The sequence below is a fragment of the Labeo rohita genome, chromosome 21, assembly GCF_022985175.1.
Source record: "Labeo rohita strain BAU-BD-2019 chromosome 21, IGBB_LRoh.1.0, whole genome shotgun sequence".
Taxonomy (NCBI): Eukaryota; Metazoa; Chordata; class Actinopteri; order Cypriniformes; family Cyprinidae; genus Labeo; species Labeo rohita.
The window spans coordinates 11,193,744-11,214,861 of NC_066889.1; the positions used below are offsets into that span (position 1 = coordinate 11,193,744).

General features: G+C 32.3%; 2 protein-coding genes across 6 annotated transcripts in view; one reads left to right on the forward strand and one right to left on the reverse strand.

Moving 5' to 3' along the window:
* The window catches only part of lcp2a (lymphocyte cytosolic protein 2a), a 26,088-nt gene continuing 4,970 nt past the window's right edge, over positions 1-21,118 (reverse strand). The window contains exons 1-21 of one of the 5 annotated variants that reach the window (XM_051092398.1): positions 14,622-15,157; positions 14,284-14,346; positions 11,108-11,154; positions 10,308-10,385; positions 5,104-5,138; positions 4,977-5,017; positions 4,716-4,899; positions 4,537-4,634; positions 4,387-4,432; positions 4,219-4,284; positions 4,006-4,034; positions 3,097-3,113; positions 2,733-2,849; positions 2,616-2,640; positions 2,081-2,093; positions 1,878-1,968; positions 1,708-1,748; positions 1,579-1,622; positions 728-802; positions 432-581; positions 1-347 (exon numbers count right to left, since the gene is read on the reverse strand). In XM_051092398.1, coding sequence (XP_050948355.1) covers positions 222-347; positions 432-581; positions 728-802; positions 1,579-1,622; positions 1,708-1,748; positions 1,878-1,968; positions 2,081-2,093; positions 2,616-2,640; positions 2,733-2,849; positions 3,097-3,113; positions 4,006-4,034; positions 4,219-4,284; positions 4,387-4,432; positions 4,537-4,634; positions 4,716-4,899; positions 4,977-5,017; positions 5,104-5,138; positions 10,308-10,385; positions 11,108-11,154; positions 14,284-14,346; positions 14,622-14,753 — 1,518 coding nt within the window. In that variant the 5' untranslated portion in view covers positions 14,754-15,157 and the 3' untranslated portion in view covers positions 1-221. Of the gene's footprint in view, positions 348-431; positions 582-727; positions 803-1,578; positions 1,623-1,707; positions 1,749-1,877; positions 1,969-2,080; positions 2,097-2,615; positions 2,641-2,732; positions 2,850-3,096; positions 3,114-4,005; positions 4,035-4,218; positions 4,285-4,386; positions 4,433-4,536; positions 4,635-4,715; positions 4,900-4,976; positions 5,018-5,103; positions 5,139-10,307; positions 10,386-11,107; positions 11,155-14,283; positions 14,347-14,621; positions 21,062-21,118 lie in introns of those variants that run through there. The other 4 variants (XM_051092399.1, XM_051092396.1, XM_051092397.1 and 1 more) reach the window with 4 other exon arrangements.
* The window catches only part of slbp2 (stem-loop binding protein 2), a 19,571-nt gene continuing 8,248 nt past the window's right edge, over positions 9,796-21,118 (forward strand). The window contains exon 1 of the mRNA XM_051092410.1: positions 9,796-9,819. Coding sequence (XP_050948367.1) covers positions 9,811-9,819 — 9 coding nt within the window. The 5' untranslated portion in view covers positions 9,796-9,810. The remainder of the gene's footprint in view (positions 9,820-21,118) is intronic.

Consider the following 21,118-nt stretch of genomic DNA (forward strand, 5'->3'; position numbering starts at 1 on the left):
TTGATTTATCATTTTGTTTTTAATATGAACATTTAATATGAACATGTATTCAGTATTATCGAACGTGCAGCGCAGCTATGCATTCAAAAACTTTATAATGTTGTAGACTACCAGAGTCATATTTTTACAAACCTGAGAAATTTCGACAGTTATGAACGTTGTGTTGGTTTGAGTTGGAAAAAAAAGCTGAATGAAATGTAATACAAAACCAGAATGGAGGTTTAATATCTAGCTGGATAAATCAGAGCACACTGGTTCTGTTGGCTTGCTTCTCGGTTCTTAGCATCAATAAGAAGGAGTGGCATTTGTTTGTGCTGGCTGATAATGTCGCTGACCCGCTCGAAAGTCTGCCCAAAACAATCAATAGTGTTACAAATAAGTCATTACACATGTAGCTTTGATTACAGACATAAAAACAACAGTTTGAATACCTCTGAGGATTTCAGACCAGTGCCTAGCATGAATCCATCATGGTTTCTGCGAATCTGAATGTTGTAAACTTTGTCCTGGTACAGGACCACGAGTGTGTAAGGCTGGTTAGAAGATCGATTCGAACTGTCTCGCACAAGGAACGTCCCATCCTGACAGACGGCAAATTTCAACAGATTAACTTTGTTAACCTGATACATTAACAATGATATTTTTATTCCCTGTAGATTCTAAGAAGACAATAAGAATGCAAACTTTAAAGTGCCATATACAGTTCATTTGAACACAATGGTCTCACCCTGTTAACTCTTCTCAGGCAGCTCTCTGCCTCACCACGGCTGATCTGACCAACATACCAAGCTGGATCCATGTCCTGTAAATGGAGAAATTATAGTATTATAAAGCTGACAATGACTAATGAGCAATGTATGTCTGTTTTCTCTGCATTTATGTGAGAAAATAATGATTTTAGCTGGTATTTCTTTATCAGAACAGGTTTGGAGAAACTGTATCACTTGCTCACCGGATCCTCTGGAGTGAATGGGTACCATCAAAACGAGAGTTTAAACAGCTGATAAAAACATCACAATAGTGCACAAATACCCCACACGACTCCAGTCCATCAATTAGCTATTTGTTTGTAATAAACAAATCCATCATTAAGATGTTGTTAACTGTTGTTAACCTGCTAAAATATCCATAGTATTGCTGTCTTCAGTTAAAAAGATCAATTAGGAGAGAAATATGCACATATCACGCAACATCTGTAAGCAAAAATAGCCCTTTGTGTCTTACAAACATGCAGCTTATCACTTCACAAGATATTAATTTATGGACTGGAGCCGTGTTGATTAATGTGATCTAGACTCTCATTCTGACGGCACCCATTCACTGCAGAGGTAAGTGATGCAATGTGATGCTAAATTTCTCCAAATCTGTTCTGATGTGGAAACAAACTCATCTATATCTAGGCTGGCCTGAGGGTGAATACATTTTCAGCACATTTTAATTTTTGGGTTAACTGTTCCTTTAACGCATACAAGAGACTAGACTCCAGCACCTCAAAGAAAATGCAATACAAAGGCGCCATCTGCTGGTTGATTGTTTGTCAGCAGTTCAAGTATTTTTAAGCATTTCAGTCTACTGTACCTGTGGCTGTGGTGCTCTTGCGCTTCTTCGGTGATCATTCATTGCTTGCGTGCAACAAAATAAAGGATTTAATTAGTCATTTTAATTAAATGTATAGTAAGATTAATCAAACTAATGCAATGCGCTTACCATCCGGCAGTTTTGCCGGTAGTGATCGAGTCGGGTGTACGCTGTGAAATGTGACAGGAAAGTAGTTGGAGTAATTAATATTTCTGAATATCAGCATTAATTCAGCAGGAGCTTCTTGAATAGGCTGAAATCTGACTTCCTCCTGACAGTATTCTCATTTGAATACATACTTGTCTGTTTGATAGGACTGTCCGTGGGTTCCTGGTGGTCTTGGTGAAGGGTTCCTGGTGTGCAGTGGGAATGTGTTGGAGCTCCTGGCAGCTGTTAGAATTACAGAGTGTTAAAACTTAATTAGGGTTTTTACTGATCATAAAGCTTAACCATCTCATCAAAATATAAAAGCACACAAAATACCACAAAGAAAGTTACTTACTGTCATCGTGAAACTGCTGAAGAAAAAACATTAAAATTAAGTATGGGTGACTGAATATTATGTAAATTCCACAAATATATACTACCAGTCAAAAGACTCACATCTTGATGATGAAGACATTTATAAAATTACAAAAGATTTCTATTTTAGATAAATGCTGTTCTTCTGAACTGTCTATTTATCAAAGAAACTTGAAAAATTCTACTCAGCTGTTTTCAAAATAATAATAATAATAATAATAAATGTTTTTTTGAGCAGCAAATCAGAATATTAGAATGATTTCTGTAAAATCATGTGACTGGAGTAATGATGATAAAAATTCAGCTTTGAAATCACAGGAACAAATTACATTTTAAAATATATTCAAACAGAAAGCAGTTATTTTAAATAGTAAAATTTCAAAAGCAGAAGAGAATTCTTTAAAAAAAAAACAACATTAAAAATCTTACTGTTCAAAAACTTTTGACTGGTAGTGTGTGTATGTATATATATATATATATATATATATATATATATGGTTTCTTAATGTGATTACCTCCACTCTGTTGTCAGGTTGTCTGCTGGAAAAACAAAGTATGAGTTACAGTGGCAGCTTTGTGAAAAGAATTGTGCAGCGTAAAGTTATGAAGTTATTACATTTTATGAATCTGACCTGTTTTGAGAGTAGCCTGGTGTAACGGATGAGGCGCTTCTGCGCACCCCTGATAGAGGAGGAAGTGAGGGTTTGGGAATTCTCATTGGGTCTCCTGGTGGCTCCACTGCAGGGAGTCTGATAAAAGCAAATGTAATAAGAGCAAATGAAAACATATTGAAAACTAGAAGACAAATGTATTTTTTTATTCACAAAACAAAGAGATTTACAGTAATTTGCAGCTGCTGTAAATAATGGACTGAAATAATGAGAATATCAATGTTTTTAAACAGTAAATTATACTACTAAATATGGTCATACTAAAGAAGCAAGTGCAGTCATTTCTGTAGTTTATGAAAGAGGAAATTAAAAGAAACCACTTTACCGTCTTGGCTGGCCAGCCTAGAATAACAAAAATAAATTACTAAAGAAATAGCATTTTAGCACTGAAATGTAAAGTTATTGTGTATACTATGTACAAAAAAGAAAAAAAAAAAAAAAAAGAAATTTAGCAGTGGGATTAGGGGGTAAAAGTATGCATTTATTTATTAAAAATACAGAAAAAAACTGTATTATTGTGAAATATTATTGCAATTTAAAATAGTGGTTTTCTATTTTAATATACTTTAAAACAGAATTTATTCCTGTGATGCAAAGCTGAATTTTCAGCATCATTACTCCAGTCTTCAGTGTCACATGATCCTTCAGAAACTACTCTAAATTTGATGATTTATTATCAATGTTGGAAACAGCTGTCCTGCTTAATATTTATTTTGTAACAATACACACTACCATTCAAAGTTTGGTGTCAGTAAATGTTTTCTTTCTTTCTTTCTTTGAAAGAAATTAATACTTTTCAGCAAGGATGTGATAACCGATAAAAAAGTGACAGTAAAAATTATATTGTTACAAAAGATTTCTATTTGAAATAAATGCGGTTCTTTTTAACATTTATTCATCAAAGAATCCTGAAAAAAAGCAACACTGTTTCCAACATTGGTAATAAATGAGCATATTAGAATGATTTGTGAAAATTCGTGTGACACTCTGAAGACTAGAGAAATGGCTGATGAAAATTCAACGTTGCCTCACAGAAATAAATTATATTTTAAAGTATATTAAAATAGAAAACTGTTATTTTAAATTGCAATAATATTTCATAATATTACTTTTTCTGTGCTTCGATGTGTAGTATATAGTGTATAACTAATGGAAGCATTTTAATGAATCAATTAATTGATTTGAAAAAAAATTAGAACAATTTTTAATTCGAAGCAGGACAAAACAAACTTACTCTTTCAAGCGAGCATGTGCCTCTTCCACCTGTGAAGACGAAATCCAGTTTAAAGTTAGATACAGCATACAACCCGCAATTGCAATACAGTTTAGAATCAAAGCCTTCCATTCAGACGCTGCCTACATTATCTTTACTAATGGCTTTGACACCAGATCATATCAAGGTAATCTGAATTGCATCATTTCTCAGTTATTATTTGCTAATAGAAACCTGCTACAGCTGGAGGGTGGCTTCTGTCCAGAGCTCCTGGCTTTTTACTGCGATCCACAGCAGGTGCTAAAAGAACACAGGATGGTAGAAACGACATAGAAAAGATGGATAAGTTTAACAACATCACACCCAGTTTATCTTTCACTGAAAATAAGAATGCTTTCCTACCCGGGGGTCGTTTTAGTGGCCGCTCTTCTCTCATAGGTAGACAGACCTATCGATCATAATGTCCAATATAGAGTTTATAGCAAAGAAGGCTCAAAAAATGAAAATCAGACATTAAGTGGGACACACTGTTTGGAAATACGAAGGACTCACATTTGGCCGCTCTATAGGAGGGAGAGCGGGTCCAGGGCCTGGGCGCTCCGGAGGAACAGGCGGTTCTCTTCTCGCCCCTATATGTGGGCGGTTATTATCTGATAAAACAACACATCCTATCATGATTCTTCCAAAAAGACTACGACAACAATAGGACGGAAGAGTCCAGTTCTCCATACCTATATAATCGCTGTTTTCCATGGGTTTCGCGGGACAGATCTGGGCTGTATCTTCATTAGGCTCGGTTGGTGGAGGCTCGTAGCTGTTATCACTGTCTGACGCCTCCTCTGGGGACTCATAGTCTCCACCGCTAGCTTCACCCTCTTCATTCGAATCTGGATTCTCGTAGTCATCATCGCTCTCCTTAATGAAGAAAGAATACATGGCAGTCAGATGTGATGCTGATCACAAAACAGTTTTAAAAAAAAAACAAGACTTACAAACTCTTCAGAGTCCCATGCTTGATCCTCATTGTGCTCAACTGGAAATAGTAAGAGGAGACGACTTCAAGACACTATTTTAAAAGTGTAATTTGTAACACTGAATATATTGTTCTTTATATAATACCTGGTGGATGTTGGTAGCTGGGAACTGGGGATGGCCTGTTGCAAAACACTAAGGATAGTTAGTTGTCTGCTGACAGTAGATGTTCTATATGGTGGTTACAGTTGAGGTCAAAAGTGCAGAATCTGCAAAATGTTAATTATTTTACCAAAATAAGAAGGATCATACAAAATGCATGTTATTTTTTATTTAGTACTGACCTGAATAAGATATTTCACATAAAAGACATTTAGTCCAAAAGAGAAGAAATAATAGTTGAATTGATAAAAAAAAAATGACCCCGTTCAAAAGTTTTCATACGCTTGATTCTTAAAACCGTGTTGTTACCTATTTCAATATTTAAGTGTGAATGTGTATTAACTGTTACACGTTTAACAAACATATGCAAAAATACTGAAACAAATAAAAAAATTAGGAGTACAAGTGAGCTTGAGTAAACAGATACACATGAAACACAAATAAAATATAAATGAATTATACACAAAAACTAAATAAAATAAACAGAGCCTGACTAGACGTAGGCATACTAATATTTATAAATGATAAGAAATGCAGGCTGTTCTGCTTGTTTTTAAGGACTAATTGATGATCACAAGAAAAAAAATTATTGCATTAGACATTAAATGCAGGTCTGTAATTATTTAACATAACATGCTAAATGTGGCTCATTTTTCCTTATATGGCAAGTCTGTCTGTGATCACTGGCATCATTGCATGTAAAAAAAACAAGTACTACAGCAATAAATATTATGTATATAGCAGTCAAAACATCCTTTTTTCCATCTCTCTATCATTCTTTCATTTCAAATAATTTAAAAATAGCATTTATGTGTAAGAAGACTTCATTTTGACTATTTTAAGACTTTTTTTTATTTTTTTTTTTACCAGAAATGATAAAGAACACTGTTTGTTGTGCCTGTTTGTAGTGCTGCACAATTTGGCCAAAATGTTGTTTTTTATCAAATGACTAATTCTGATTATTGTTATTACTAAATTAAAAAAAATTAAACAAAACAATAATTATTGTTAATGATTATCAATATATTTTACAGAAAACTGCAGCATGACCTGTTAACATGCAGGAGGCCTTAGAAAAGTATAAAGATTTATTATAAAAAAAAAATTACGATTATAATTTTTTTGGTAGAAAATCTTAAGCATTCACTGAGAGAGAGGAAAAAACTCCTCTACACTGGAGATAAAACTTTGAAGTATTATTATTCCTATTTTTACCCAGAATAATGTATTGTGAGCACTAGAGAGTTCACACATGTAATATAATGTTTAACTCATACAGGAAATCCCTAATATGGACAAAGTTATACGCTTTTGCGTAGCTGAATAAAACTCAGATACAGACGTCTTAACTGATGAAACATGGAGATATGTCTGTACGATTGCAACTAAATGGTTTATCTGTTCTTTAAGCCATATGAGGTATTTTTATATGAATAAACCATAGATGCAACGCAATGCTAATCAACAGTCTTTATCACTTTATAGAGTAGGCTATATAAAATATATAAATAATGATTTTGCCTCATTCTGTAATTTGAAACCATGTGAGATCACAAAAGGAAGTTATTTCAAACATTCGACTGATGTTAAATGAATTTGGATGTCATTAAAATGTTCTCTTTAGACAACAGGTTTGTAAACGAACTCAAACACATGCAAAATCCATGCACGTGTTCTACTGTGGTAAATTTGACGCACAGACTGATTCTTTAATACGTTCGACATATATTCCGCACTGTACAGCCCTGGCGCGTCACTGTAGTTATGTAGTTAGAAGGTGTGTGCGGCTTAAAGTTGTGCTGCGTTGATTGGGGCTTAAAGTTGTGCTGCACCGATTGGGGTATGACATTAAAGTACCGCAAGAGCGATTTGAAAGCACGCAGAGCTGTCTGTGCTTTATAGCTCTTGCGGTACCTTGATTTTAATCATGGATCTTTCTGCGCAACGCCGCTTCAAGTCGAACGCACCTAAAAAAGTCCAACTGACAACCTCACGGCCGCGGGGCCCTAGGCAACCGCCTGTATTGCCTGTTTTGGACGGGCCGGCACTGGTTACCTGAATGATCCACAGCTGTTAAACTACCCATTGCTCTTTAGAAAAATCTTTCAAGTGCCACAAATTCTTTGGTTTTTCAGCATTGTTGTGTATTTTAACCCTTTCCAACAATGACTGTATGATTTTGAGATCCATCTTTTCACAATAAGGACAACTGAGGGACTCATATGCAACTATTACAGAAGGTTCAAATGCTCACTGATGCTCCAGAAGGAAATACGATACATTAAGCGCCAGGGGGTGAAAACTTTTTAAATTTGAATATCAGGGTAAATTTAACTTATTTTGTCTTCTGGGAAACATGTAAGTATCTTCTGTAGCTTCTAAAGGGCAGTACTATATGAAAAAATATGATATTTAAGCAAAATAAGAAAAAAGTACACATCTTCATTCTGTTCAAAAGTTTCAACCCCCGGTTCTTACAGCATTGTTTTTTCCTTCAGAAGCATCAGTGAGTGTTTGAACCTTCTGTAATAGTGCATGGATGGATCTCAAAATCATACAGTCATTGTTGGAAAGGGTTCAAATACACAAAAATGCTGAAAAACCAAAGAATTTGTGGGACCTGAAGGGTTTTTCCTAATGAACAGCAGGCGGTTTAACTGTTTAAACAAGGAACAAGGAAACAACACAGTATTAAAAATCAAGGGGATGTAATATTTTGAACATGGCTATTTTTTAATAAATTCAACTATTATTTTCTCTTGTGGACTATATGTAAATGTCTTTTATGTAAGATATCTCATTCAAGTCAGTACTAAATAAAAAATAACAAGCATTTTGTATGATCCCTCTTATTTTGGTAAAATAACATTTGCAGATTCTGCAAGGTGTATGGAACCTTTTGACCTCAACTGTATATAATGAACCATTTCATTCACTCGCCCTCATGACGTTTTTTTTTTCCTTCTGTAGAACTAAAAAGATCATTCTATTTTTAACTTTTCGGTCCATACATTGAAAGTCAGTGGGGTCCAGCGTTGGGGGTAATGCATTTACAAGTAACTTGAGTTATGTAATCCGATTACTTTTTTCAAGTAACTAGTAAAATAACAGATTACTTTTAATTTACAGTAAAATATCGGAGTTAATTTTTAAATAAGTAACAACAATTACTTTTGGTTTCTCATTTCTTGACTGTCAGCTGTCGTGCTGCTCTGTTGAGAGAAATCGGGAGTAAGTGCGGAGGCGTTGTGTGCGCTGTGTAAAAATTATGCTTACTGTAGTTCTAGATTAAATGTCAACGTGTATTTACTCATCTAATTTGCATAAAGATTCAGGATTCCAGTGAATCAGTGAAACGCAAACCCTGAATATGATACAAACCTGCAATAATTAAATATGTTAATAATTGAATTTACATTTCCTTCAGTATTAAGCATATTCATTTTACTTTTGTTGTGAAAAGGATTTTTTTCTATTAAAAACATACAAGAAAACCCAGCCCGTACGCAAAAGTAACATAATGCTAATTACTTCAATTACTACTTCAATTGCTACAATTAATTATCCACTTATTTATTTATTTTTTGGTTTTAGGAAGTAATTTAAAGGAGAAGTCCACTTCCAAAACAAAGATTTACAGATAATGTACTTACCTCCTTGTCATCCAAGATGTTCATGTCTTTTTTTCTTCAGTCGTAAAGAAATTATGTTTTTTGAGAAAAACATTTCAGCTTTTTTCTCAATATAATGGACTTATATGGTGCCCCGATTTTGAACTTCCAAAATGCAGTTTAAATGCGGCTTCAAACGATCCCAGATGCGGTTGTAAACAATCCCAGTCGAGGAAGAAGGGTCTTATCTAGCGTAACGATTGGTTATTTTCATTAAAAAAGTACAATTTAAATAATTTTATTCTCAAACACTCGTCTTGCCTTGCTGTCATTGAACTCTGTGTATTCTTGCTCAAGACAGTTATGGTATGTCAAAAATCTCCAATCGTATTTTCACCCTCAACTTCAAAAATCATTTCAAAATCATCCTACACTGCAGAAGCACCGACCCAGTCTTTGAAAAGTGAAAATGCAAAGAAGATCAAACACCCTTAACAAAAAAAACCAGTCCGGGCAGAGTAAGATAAGACGAGCGTTTGACATTAAAAAGTATATAAATTGTACTATTTTTATAAAAGTAACCAATTGTTTCGCTAGATAAGACCCTTCTTCCTCAACTGGGATCATTTACAACCACATTTGGGATTGTTTGAAGGCGCATTCAAACTACATTTTGGAAGTTAAAACTCAGGGCACCATATCAGTCCATTATATGGAGAAAAATCCTGAAATGTTTTCCTCAAAAAACAATTTCTTTAAGACTGAAGAAAGAAAGACATGAACATCTTGGATGACAACGGGGTGAGTACATTATATGCTAATCTTTGTTTTGGAAGTGGACTTCTCCTTTAATAATGAAATGGATTGCTTTTAAAAGTAACTGTCCCCAACACTGCTGAGGTCCAATATTGTTTTAAACCCCACTGATTTTCATTAGACAAAAACATTTTTCAAAATATCTTCTTTTGTGTTTTGGCAGAAGGAAGGAAGCTATACAGAACTGGAACAACATGAGGGTGGGGAAATGATGACAGGATGTTAATATCTGAGACAACAAACCTCTAAAAGTTTTACATTAAAAATGTTTGAGGTCAGTAGTTTAACACTTTTATTATGCAAGAATGAACTAAACCGATCAAAAGTGACAGCAGAGACATTTCTAATGTTACAAAAGATTTCTGTTTCAAACAAAAGCTGTTCTTTTGAACTTTTTATTCATCAAACAATCCTAAAGCAAAGTTCCCACAAAAATATTAAGCAGCACAACCATTTTGAACACCGATAATAATAAGAAATGCTTCTTGAGGAGCAAATCAGCATATCAGAATGATTTCTGAAAGATCATGTGACACTGCAGTCTGCTGAAAATTCAGCTTTGCCATCAGAGGAATACATTACATAGATATTTAAAACTGTAATTTAACAATATACAATATTGTTTTTATACTTTTTGATGAAATAAATGCTGCAGTGGTGAGCATGAGACTTCTTTCAAAAACATTTAAAAAATCTTACCGACCCCAAACTTTAAATGCTTCTTATATTAGACAAAATTTGTGATGGTAGAGATGTACTGGCCTTATTGTTGGAATCGACGTAAATAACCCCCCCTTCTTCTTCTGTTTGTTGATTTCCTGACAAATCTTGGAGATGAACCTAAAATATTACAAAACACCAGTTTCAAATCCTCAAAGCTTAACTACCATTACTGGCACATTATTGATTTGTAGGCGTTTTAAGAAAAAGAACAGAATGTAATTATTGCTTTAAGTACCGTCTGAGGGTTCAGCTTAAGCAGGATGTGGTAACATAGCCATAATTTTCTGTCCTCGTTTCTTTGCACCTGACACTTCTTAATAAACTTAATAAACAACAATCACTTTACCACAGAGTCACTACTGTCATATACCTAAAGCCAAATACACCTTTGGGGGAAAAATCAATAACATCTGCTTATATGCGTGTTATTGAGGTGTGGGGGCTTCAAGCGTTTCACACCAAACATGCTCTGCAAAACAGTTTCTGCATCAACGCAATGGTTCCTGCCACATCTGCTTCTCTGGTTTATCTTTCCTGTGCAGTATTTCCTCTTAATGTCACTATGTCATCAATAGCGTTCTTGCGCATTTCTACCTGTTTGTACACTCTTGCACTGTAAAATAACATGACGAGCAACATGATGAGCTACAGCTGTTCTAAAAAGATTTGTACTTTTAAAATAAATGAAAACTATGTATTTGAATATTGTGGATATATTATCCTACACTTTTTATTGGTCTACAATATCTGAAGTACTCATGTGATTTACCCAGTATAGATTAAGAAAGAGGAATAACAAAAACACAAAGTAAGCACAAAAAACTACAATCTGTACTTACGGCGCATGAAGCTTAGGGAACCTTTGAAGGTCATTGTCAGACATACTCTGAAAAAAATATATACAGATGTTAAATTTTGTATTTTTTAATTCATTTAATTTAATTCAACTGGCTGTGTGTGTGTATATGTATATGTAAATGTACACTGCCTGGATTTGGATCTAAATAAGCAAACACTGAAGAGTCCACTTGATCATTATTGCAGCGATTAATGTTTCTGGCATATTAACCTTCCTTTTAACCCTAGCTGATGCAGTGTGTAGCGTTTCCTTTTTTAAACAAAAACTCTAAAAAATGCTGGGTTAAAAACAACCCAGTATTGGGTGAAATATGGACAAACCCAGCAATTGGGATAAAAGTTTACCTAACCTAACCTTCTGGGTAGTTTTATTTAAAGTGCAGACACAAAATGCACATTTTAAACTACTGTATTATCTTTTATATATTTGCTTTATTATCTACACTACCAGTCAAAAGTTTTTTTTATGTTTTTTTTTTTAAAGAATTTTCATCTGTTCACCAAAATACAGCAAAAGCAGTAATATTGTGAAATATTTTTACCATTTAAAATAACTGCTATCTATTTGAATATATTTTAAAATGTATTTCATTCCTGTGATCAAAGCTGCATTTTTCAGCATCATTAATTCAGTCTTCAGTGTCACATGATCCTTCAGAAATCATTCTAATATGCTGTTTTGCTGTTAAGAAACATTATTATTATTATAATTTAAAAAATAATTATATTAATTATATTTAATTAATACTTTTATTTCGTAAGGATGTTTTAAATTGATCAAAAGTGATGAGAAAGATGTTACAAAAGATTTCTATTTCAGATAAACGCTGAAACCTGAAAAATATCTACTCAGCTGTTTTCAACATAATAACAATAATAAATGTTTTCAAGTGTTGCCCTCAACACTTAAAAATGACTATTTCTTGCTTAAAAGGAACCCAAAAATAGGTTGGTTATTAACAAGTCGTCACCTTAGAATTATAAGGTTCTATCTGACGTTTTTGTCAGAATTGACTTATTCACATATTTTTATTCTGTGACAGCTTATTTACATTACGTGATGTTTCTTTTGTAAGCTGTGTACATTTAGAAAACAAAAAGGGTTCTATCTACAGAAGTCTAAGGAACCCAAAAACTTTGAAGCTCAATATCTTAAAACTGCTCAGAATCCAGATAGAACCTTATAATTCCAAGGTGGCGAAGTATTAATATGTTAAATAAATTAACATGTATTAACAAGTTGAACAGGCCTAAATAGTAAATAAATAATACATTTTTTAAAAAATTGTTCAGTAATAAATACCCACCTTTTAATTGTTGCTGACGCCTCTAGTAATTATGTGTCTAATTTTTACTTCACAGCCTATTTTTGCTTCAATTTAAGCCAGCCATATAGTCATTTGTAAACAATATTTGAGTTAAATAAAACCATTCAAAAGGTTGGATTAAATATTTAACCCAACTGCTGGCTGAAAACAACCCAGTCACTGGGTTTGTCCATATTTAACCCAGCATTTATATTCATATTCCAGGATGACAATGTCAACTCATGTTGTGAAATAATGGTTCAGTTAGCATGAAGAACAATTTTCACAAATTAATTTTATTGTGCTCAATGAACTTACCCTATTGAAATTCTTCCAGTATTGCGGAAAGTTACTTTCAAAAGTAATCCATTACAATACTGAGTTACTCCCTAAAAAGTAACGAATTTAATTACTTAGTTACTTTTAATAGAAAGTTATGCATTATGTTACTTTTGTGTTACTTTTTCTCATTTGGGTTGGGCTTGCCTGTATGTTTTTAAATAAAAAAAAGCTTTTTTACCCCAAAAGTAACATGAACACGCCTCACACTGAAGGAAATGTAAAATCAATTATTAACATATTTAATTAATGCAGGCTTGTGTCATATTCAGGGTTTGCATTTCACTGTTATTTATTTATTTTGAGGAATCCAGAATCTGTGCAAGTAAGATGAGTAAATGCATGTTGACATTTAGTCTAAGCATCATTTTTACACAATGCACACAACGCCTCTGCACTTACTCACGATTTCTCTCAACATAGCAACATGACAACTGTCAGTCGAGAAATGAGTAAAAAACAAAGCAATTGACGTTACTTGTTTGAAAAAGTAACTCAGATATTTGACTGTAAATTAAAAGTAATGTGTTACTTCACTAGTTATTTGAAAAAAGTAATCCGATTATGTAACTAAAGTTACTTGTAATGCATTGCCCTCAACACCGTTTAGTCGACTTTACAGAGAGGTGTGACTCGAAACTTATAGTTCTGACTCTTGTCATTTTCAAGACAAGATCTAAGCCAAAAATGAATACAGCTCTTGACGCAAATAAATGTTTATACCACAAAGCACAATGCTATAAAAGCTAAAGGCTGCCCAAAGAAATATCAGAATGTGTGACTTTTTTTTTGGACTTGCAGTGTAAAGTTGTCACCAGCACATCCGTTTTTGTGGGGTTAAGGTCAGTTGGTGGCCAATCTTTCCCAGTTTGAGCCTGATGAATCTTGCCATTGTCATTGTGGAATACGTACATGGGTACAGGCGTCTGATTGTTTGAGAAATAAAATGCCATGCGCTGCATCAGTTAGTGTAAAAGTCCTTCAAAATCATTTGACAGATCACTTGAACAGAAACGCACAAATGTTTAGAGCTTCTTTATTTCTGACCGATTATGAGTTGGTAGTTTAAAAATAAAATGCAGGCGAATTAGGAGTTCTTGGTAGTCGTTAGAAGTTAGCACTTTACTTGGTAGTTTCTAATAACAGCACTTCCTGAATTGCTGGATCAAGGGAAACGATGATACCACATTGAGTCAGACCACAGACATCTGTTTTGTGAAGGGAAATTTGTGTCTGTGCTCCATAATGGATATAAATGTTTAACAAAATGTAATTTTACAGCTGCACAACATGTAAACGTCCTTAAAATCTAATTTTGTTACAGGTCCAAAAATAGACCAATATTAAACAAGTGACAACATATGCTAAAAATAGTCAATTCTGGTTTCTAAATGCCTTTCGGATTTCATTTTCCCCCCTGCTGTCTGTGATCAGAACAGACCTGTCAAACAGTTTTGGGTTGTTGTGATCATCCAAAACAGCTGGACTTAAATTTTTAAAGTGGCACTTACCAGGAACCTGTGTCCATTGATGCTATAACGTATCACAACCTTGTCACACCCAGTCAGATTGCGCTGAAGATAATTAAAAAGAAAGTGTGTCAGTTTTAATACACAGACTTACAGACATAACCATATCTCCTACATATAAAGAAAATGATGTAACATCATTAAATATCAAATTTCTACACATCTATAGAAATACATTCAGTGCCATTCGGTGCATAAACGGTTTTAAAGAGTATCAAATTCATAAGTATATTTGTGCTGAAGCCTAATAATATATAGATAACAACAAAAATGTTTTCAATTTCACTTCACATTTTGCATTAAAAGAGAAAGCAACTTACCCTCTTCAGAAAGTCTGCTAACCGTTGTGGATCCCAGCTTTGAACCTCAGCTTTGGATGGAATATCAGAACTCATTATTCCAAATGTGCTGCACTTACTTATGAATATCAAATCTAAGACACCTTCAAGCATTGAAAAATATGTTGCCACTCTCGCAGTGACTTGTTGCAGTATTCACACTATGCCTGACACTATGCCTACTGAGAACATAAGAAGACTGGTGCTAAACCCCAAAAAAAAAATCAAAGAAGAAAGAGATAATACTTTAGTGACAGAATCACAACAAATGTAGAAGCGGGAGAATTACTCAAAATTCTACCAACATTCTCAAAAATAACTAAAAAGCCCAACACCCCGGATTCGCCTGAGCTCAGTATGAAAAGAAAGAATGACATCTACTTCCCCTTAGACTTCCTGTTAATGATTGTTGTTACAAATAGGGGAAGTACAGCCCCTTCATGAAAAAAAAAAAAAGTTATTTCTTAATATACTATAATTCATCGTCACCCCTCCAGCCAGTTTAGCCTATAAGCATTGGACATTATGAACTGCTGGGCTCAATCTGAGGTTCATTTTAGTATTTGGTGAGATCCAGGACACAAAACGCAAGTTTAAAACTACAGTATTATTTTTTATATATTTGCCTCATTATCTACACTACCAGTCAAAAGTTTTTGAACAGTAAGATTGTATGTTTTTTTTTTTTTTAAGAATTCTCTTCTGCTCGCCAAAACACAGCGAAGGCAGTAATTTTGTGAAATATTTTTACTATTTAAAATAACTGCTTTCTATTTGAATATATTTTAAAATGTAATTTACTCCTGTAATCAAAGATACAGTTTTCAGCATCATTACTCATTCTTCAGTGTCACATGATCTTTCAGAAATCATTCTGATTTGCTGTTCAAGAAACATTTTATTAGTATCAATAATAAAAGATTTTCAGGACACTCTGATGAATAGAAAGATCCAAAGATTAGCATTTATGTGAAATAAAAAGCTTTTGCAACATTACACCATTCAAAAGAGTCAGTACATATATATATATATATATATTTTAGGGGTAGAAATTATATAAATTAATACTTTTATTTAGCAAGGATGTTTTAAATTGATCAAAAGTAATGCATTGATGATAAAGACATTTATAATGTTACAAACGATTTCTATTTCAGATAAATGCTGTTCCTCTGATCTTTCTTTTCATCAAAGAAACCTGAAAAAAATTCTACTCAGCCGTTTTCAGAATAATAATAATAATAAATGTTTTTGAGCAGCAAATTGGAATATTAGAATGATTTCAAGGATCATGTGACTGGAGTAATGATGATAAAAATTCAGCTTTGAAATCACAAGAATAAATTATATTTTAAAATATATTCAAATAGAAATCAGTTATTTTATATAGTACGAATATTACACAATTTTACAGTTTTTTGCCGTACTTTGGATCAAATAAGTAAAACTTGAAAAATCTTAGTTCAAAAATCTTTTGACTGGTGTACCTTATCTTGCTTGTTGCACGTCATGTGATTCTTAAATTTTAGTTTTGATTTTTCATAAGCACAAGCAAAGTGTTATCATGGTGGCTTTCTTTGCAAACATTTTTTTTTATAACGTTTGGAAGTTTACAACACAAATCATATATTCACCAAAGCTGTAATTTCATTATAACTATTTTTTTTTTGTGTTTTATATTTTAGTCCAGAGTTTTATTCACCATTAGTTGAGGCTTCCCAAGTTAAATATTTCACTTATTATTTAAATATAGATTTAACGTTTAGATTTTTTTAAACGCAAACCTGGTTAAATTGTACGATTTTTAAAGCATGTTTTATTTTAAAATTACCCCGTATTGGGAGAACCATGCAGCTTTTTCAATCAAAAGTCACTTTGTGTGAATGGTTATGTGGATCATGAAACCTGCAACACAGTGGCTGGTTCAGTCCCTGAACAGTTTGCATTTAACACCCACAACTGGAAACTATGAGTTTTGAGCTTTCAGTTGCTCCTGTTCTAGGGGTTAGTTCATGGAAATATTTCTCAAAATGTTCTTCTATCACTAAATATCCGCTGTGATATAGCTGTAAGGTGCATATGATTCGCAAACCTGTAAACGGATGTTCAGATATGATTATCATATTGCATTTACTTGATGTCATGCACCAGTACACAATAACCCCTGCCTGTGTGCCTTGTCACACAGATATTTCCATTTCCTGGCTGCTTACGAAATAAGAAGGTGGTTCAGTGGGTGTATTAAAATCTGTTTTAAGGGTGAAGTCAGCGGTCTTGATTCAGAGTAATGTCATCCTGTTGTTTATATGTCAATAATGTTTTATGGAGCTCCCACACTGAATTCTGTCGAGACATTACGCATAGTTTATTTTAGTGGAAACTGACGTTACATGGTACGTTTTCGTAGTGACTCTTAAGAAACACTAAAAACAACCCTTTTCCTTCCTTGTTTCTATTTTAAATTCAATTATTTGAACATTTTGTGATTGATGATGCAGTTTATAACTGAGTCTACAGTCTCAATAACTACATGTTTGTTTTTGGAGATCATAAACCTGTCACTGCTGCTCAGTTTTTCCTCATTTTTGATACAACAGACACGTTATATTTCCTCTTTATCGGTGCACAATGGAAATGGCATTTGTAGGCTAATGAAAGGACAGAACCCTCTGGCACGTGTCACCATATGTGTCTGTGAGAACTTGTATGAACAACTGAGCCGCTTCCCCTTACGAATTCACATTTTGGTTGGTCTTTTTGTTGGAATATTAATGTAGTGAATTGGCATTTTTGAAAATTTGGAAATGATTTAGAATGGTCGTTGCTGACTTTTGACTTTATGGTGTTTTATTGATTATTTTGCCAAATGTAATTTTTCATTTGCCATAGTAAACTTATGGGATCCAATAGCACCACCAGGTGGTGATGTACTTTAAAAATCAATAGCACCTAAAACTTTTGTTTTACTTTAGTTTTGGTAATTAGTCAAGCTAGAAATTCTTAATTACTGAATTAAGTTGATATATTATATAATTTTCATTATATGCACTTGCATAAAGTAAAAAAAAACAAACAAACAAAAAAAAACGCTGTAACTGAAGTAATTAAAAAAACTAATACTAATAAAACTAATAAAAGGAACTGAAACACTAACATTTCACACATATATATGTGTGTGTGTATGTATTCTATTTCTGTTCTAACTACTTTTTTAATTAATTGTTAGCATTCTCTATTCTTATGACTTGTTTTCTTTTATTTTTTGAAGAAAAAAAAACCTCCCTAACACTGCCATTCTCTATTCTTTTTTTATTCTTTCAACTTGTTCACTTTTTATTTAACATAACTGACCCTCTAATACTAGTGTTCTCTATTATTTTTTTTAAAAAAAAATATATATATACTAAACTTAACACTAGTTATCTATTTTTTTCTATTTTCAGTTTGTTTAATTTTATTTCTTTAAAAAAATGAACCCTTTAACACTAGTGATCTCTATTCTTTTGACTTATCTTTTTCTTTAAAAAAAATTAACCCTCTAAAACTAGCGTGTGCTATTCTTTTTATTTATATATTTTTTAATTAATCCTCTAACACTAATGTGCACTATTCTTATTTATTTATTTTTTTTATTAATCCTCTAACACTAGCATTCTCCATTCTTTCAACTTGTTTTCTTTTTATTAACAAATAGACCCTCTAACACTAGTGTTCACTATTCTTTCGACTTATTTTCTTTTTTATTTTAAAAATGTATTTCTTGAACAAAAAAAATAACCCTCTAACACTAGCGTTTTCTATTCCTTTTCCTATTCTTTCGACTTGTTTGCTTTTTATTTATTTAAAAAAAATAACCCTTTAACGCGAGTGTTTTCAATTCTTACGGCTTTTTTCTTCTTAAAAAAAAAAAAATTTACACTAGTGTTCACTATTCTTTATTTATTTTAAAAAATTAACCATCTAATATTAGCATTCTCTATTCTTTTTCTATTCTTTTGAATTGTTTTATTTTTATTTCTTAGAAAACACTAGTGTTAAAGGGTTATTTTTTTTATTCTTTTGACTTGTTTGATTTTAATTTATTTAAAAAAATTAACCCTTTAACGTGAGTGTTTTCTATTCCTTTTCTATTCTTTCGGCTTTTTTCTTCTTCTTAAAAAAAAACATTTAACACTAGTGTTCACTATTCTTCTTATTTATTAAAAAAAAACCCTCTAATACTAGCATTCTCTATTCTTGTTTTCTTTTTATTTATAAAAAATAGACCCTCTAACATTAGTATTCTCTATTCCTTTTCTATTCTTTCGGCTTGTTTTATTTTTATTTCTTAGAAAAAAATGAACCGTTTAACACTAGCTTTTTTTTATCCTTTTGACTTGTTTGATTTTAATTTATTTTAAAAAATTAACCCTTTACGTGAGTGTTTTCTATTCTTTCTGCTTTTTTTCCTTCTTAAAAAAAAAAAAAACATTTTAGTGTTCACTATTCTTATTTATTAAAAAATAACCCTCTAATACTAGCATTCTCTATTCTTGTTTTTTTTTTTTTTTTTTTTTTTTTTTAAATAGACCCTCTGACATTAGTGTTCTCTATTCTTTTGACTTCTTTTTATTAAAAAAAAAAAAAAACTAACACCAGCGTTTTCTTTTCTTTTTCCTATTCTTTCGACTTTTTGGCTTTTTATTTATTTAAATAAATTAACCCTTTAACATGAGTGTTATTCCTTTTCTATTTATTCGGCTTGTTTTCTTCTTTAAAAAAAATTAACACTGGTGTTCACTATTCTTGTTATTTATTTAAAAAAAAAAAAAAAAAAAAAAAAAATCAACCCTCTAACACTAACATATTCTATTCTTTTTCCTATTCTTTCGATTTGTTTGCTTTTTATTTATTTCAAAAAATTAACCCTTTCAACACTAGTGTTCACTATTCTTTTTATTTATTAAAAAAATAACCCTCTAATACTAGCATTCTCTATTCTAATTTTCTTTTCATATATTAAAAAAAGAGAGAGAATGCTATTGTTAGAGGGTCTATTCTTTTGACTTTATTTGAATTTTTTTTTTTTTTTTAAACTAACCCTATAACACTAGTGTTTTCTATTCTTTTTCTATTCTTTCGGCTTGTTTTCTTTTTATTTAAAAATAATTAATCTCTAACACTAGTGTTCACTATTCTTTTTCTGTTCTTTTGACTTTTTTCCTTTTTATTTATTAAAAAATTAACCCTTTAATACTAGTGTTCTCTATTTGTTTTATTCATATAAAAAATAGAGAATGCTATTGTTAGAGGGTCCATTCTTTTGACTTTTTTTTTTTTATTAAAAAAAAAACTAACCCTCTAATACTAGCGTTCTCTATTCTTTTAACCTGGTTTTCTTTTTATTTATTAAAAAAAACCCTTTAACAATAGCATTCTCTATTCTTTCGACTTTATTTAAAATTAACCCCTTTTTTAAATTGACCCTCTACCACACACATTCTCTATTATTTTTCTATTCCATCTACTTGTTTTCTTTTTACCTTATAACACCTTGTTATAGGTACTACATTAGACTAACTTAGACTTGTCACAGCACTTACATATTATTGCTCTTTTGTTGATCTTGATCGCTTCTATTGTCCTCATTTGTAAATCGCTTTGGATAAAAGCATCTGCTAAATGACTAAATGTAAATGTATAAAGAAATCTTTACGTCAGTATTTTATTGTACTTTAATACACTAGAAAACTCTGAGAAGGTTGTTAGACAATATTTTTAATGTAAAATAACCACAAATTACAATCTATCAGTCCCCTTATAATAAAAAAAAATCTATAATTACACAACTTTAACAGGTTTTCCATTCCCTTGTCTGCCCCACATCTACAAAGACACTGGGGAATAGAAGCATCAAGTCTTGTCTTCAAAAGAGGTCATGTTGTTTTAATTTTAACCTTTTCTGTTGCATTGTGTGGAAGGTATAAGAGGGTAATTTCAGACACAAGTCAAAAAACATTTATGTATATGCAGCCCTATTTACACAATGAACTTATAACAAAAACTTCATTATAACAAGGAGATCAATTTAGATTGATGGAGTTATGCTGATGTTCTATGATCAAGGGCCGAAAACTGGTTAACCAACCACGTGTATTGAATCAGAAGTATTTAACAGAATGTGTGATAAAAAGCTGTGCGGTCCTGTAAAACAATAATGAAGTTCTTGAAAATTTTCATACAGTTCAGGGATACCTATTCAGAGAAGGCCTTGGTGAGCAAACTTTTAAAATGAGTGATCAGTGGCCTTTTTTGGAGGATCCAAAACCTGAGAATCCCATCACAGCAGCCATTTCATCATCATCTTCAAAGTTGAGATCTTCTTCAGCCTTTCTTTTCTTTTCCTTTTGCTTTTCTTTTCTGTAGGCTTTTGCTTTCTCCTCCTTAACAACAGAAATAAAATAAAAATCAGGATGGATTATGAACTGAGCATTGACATG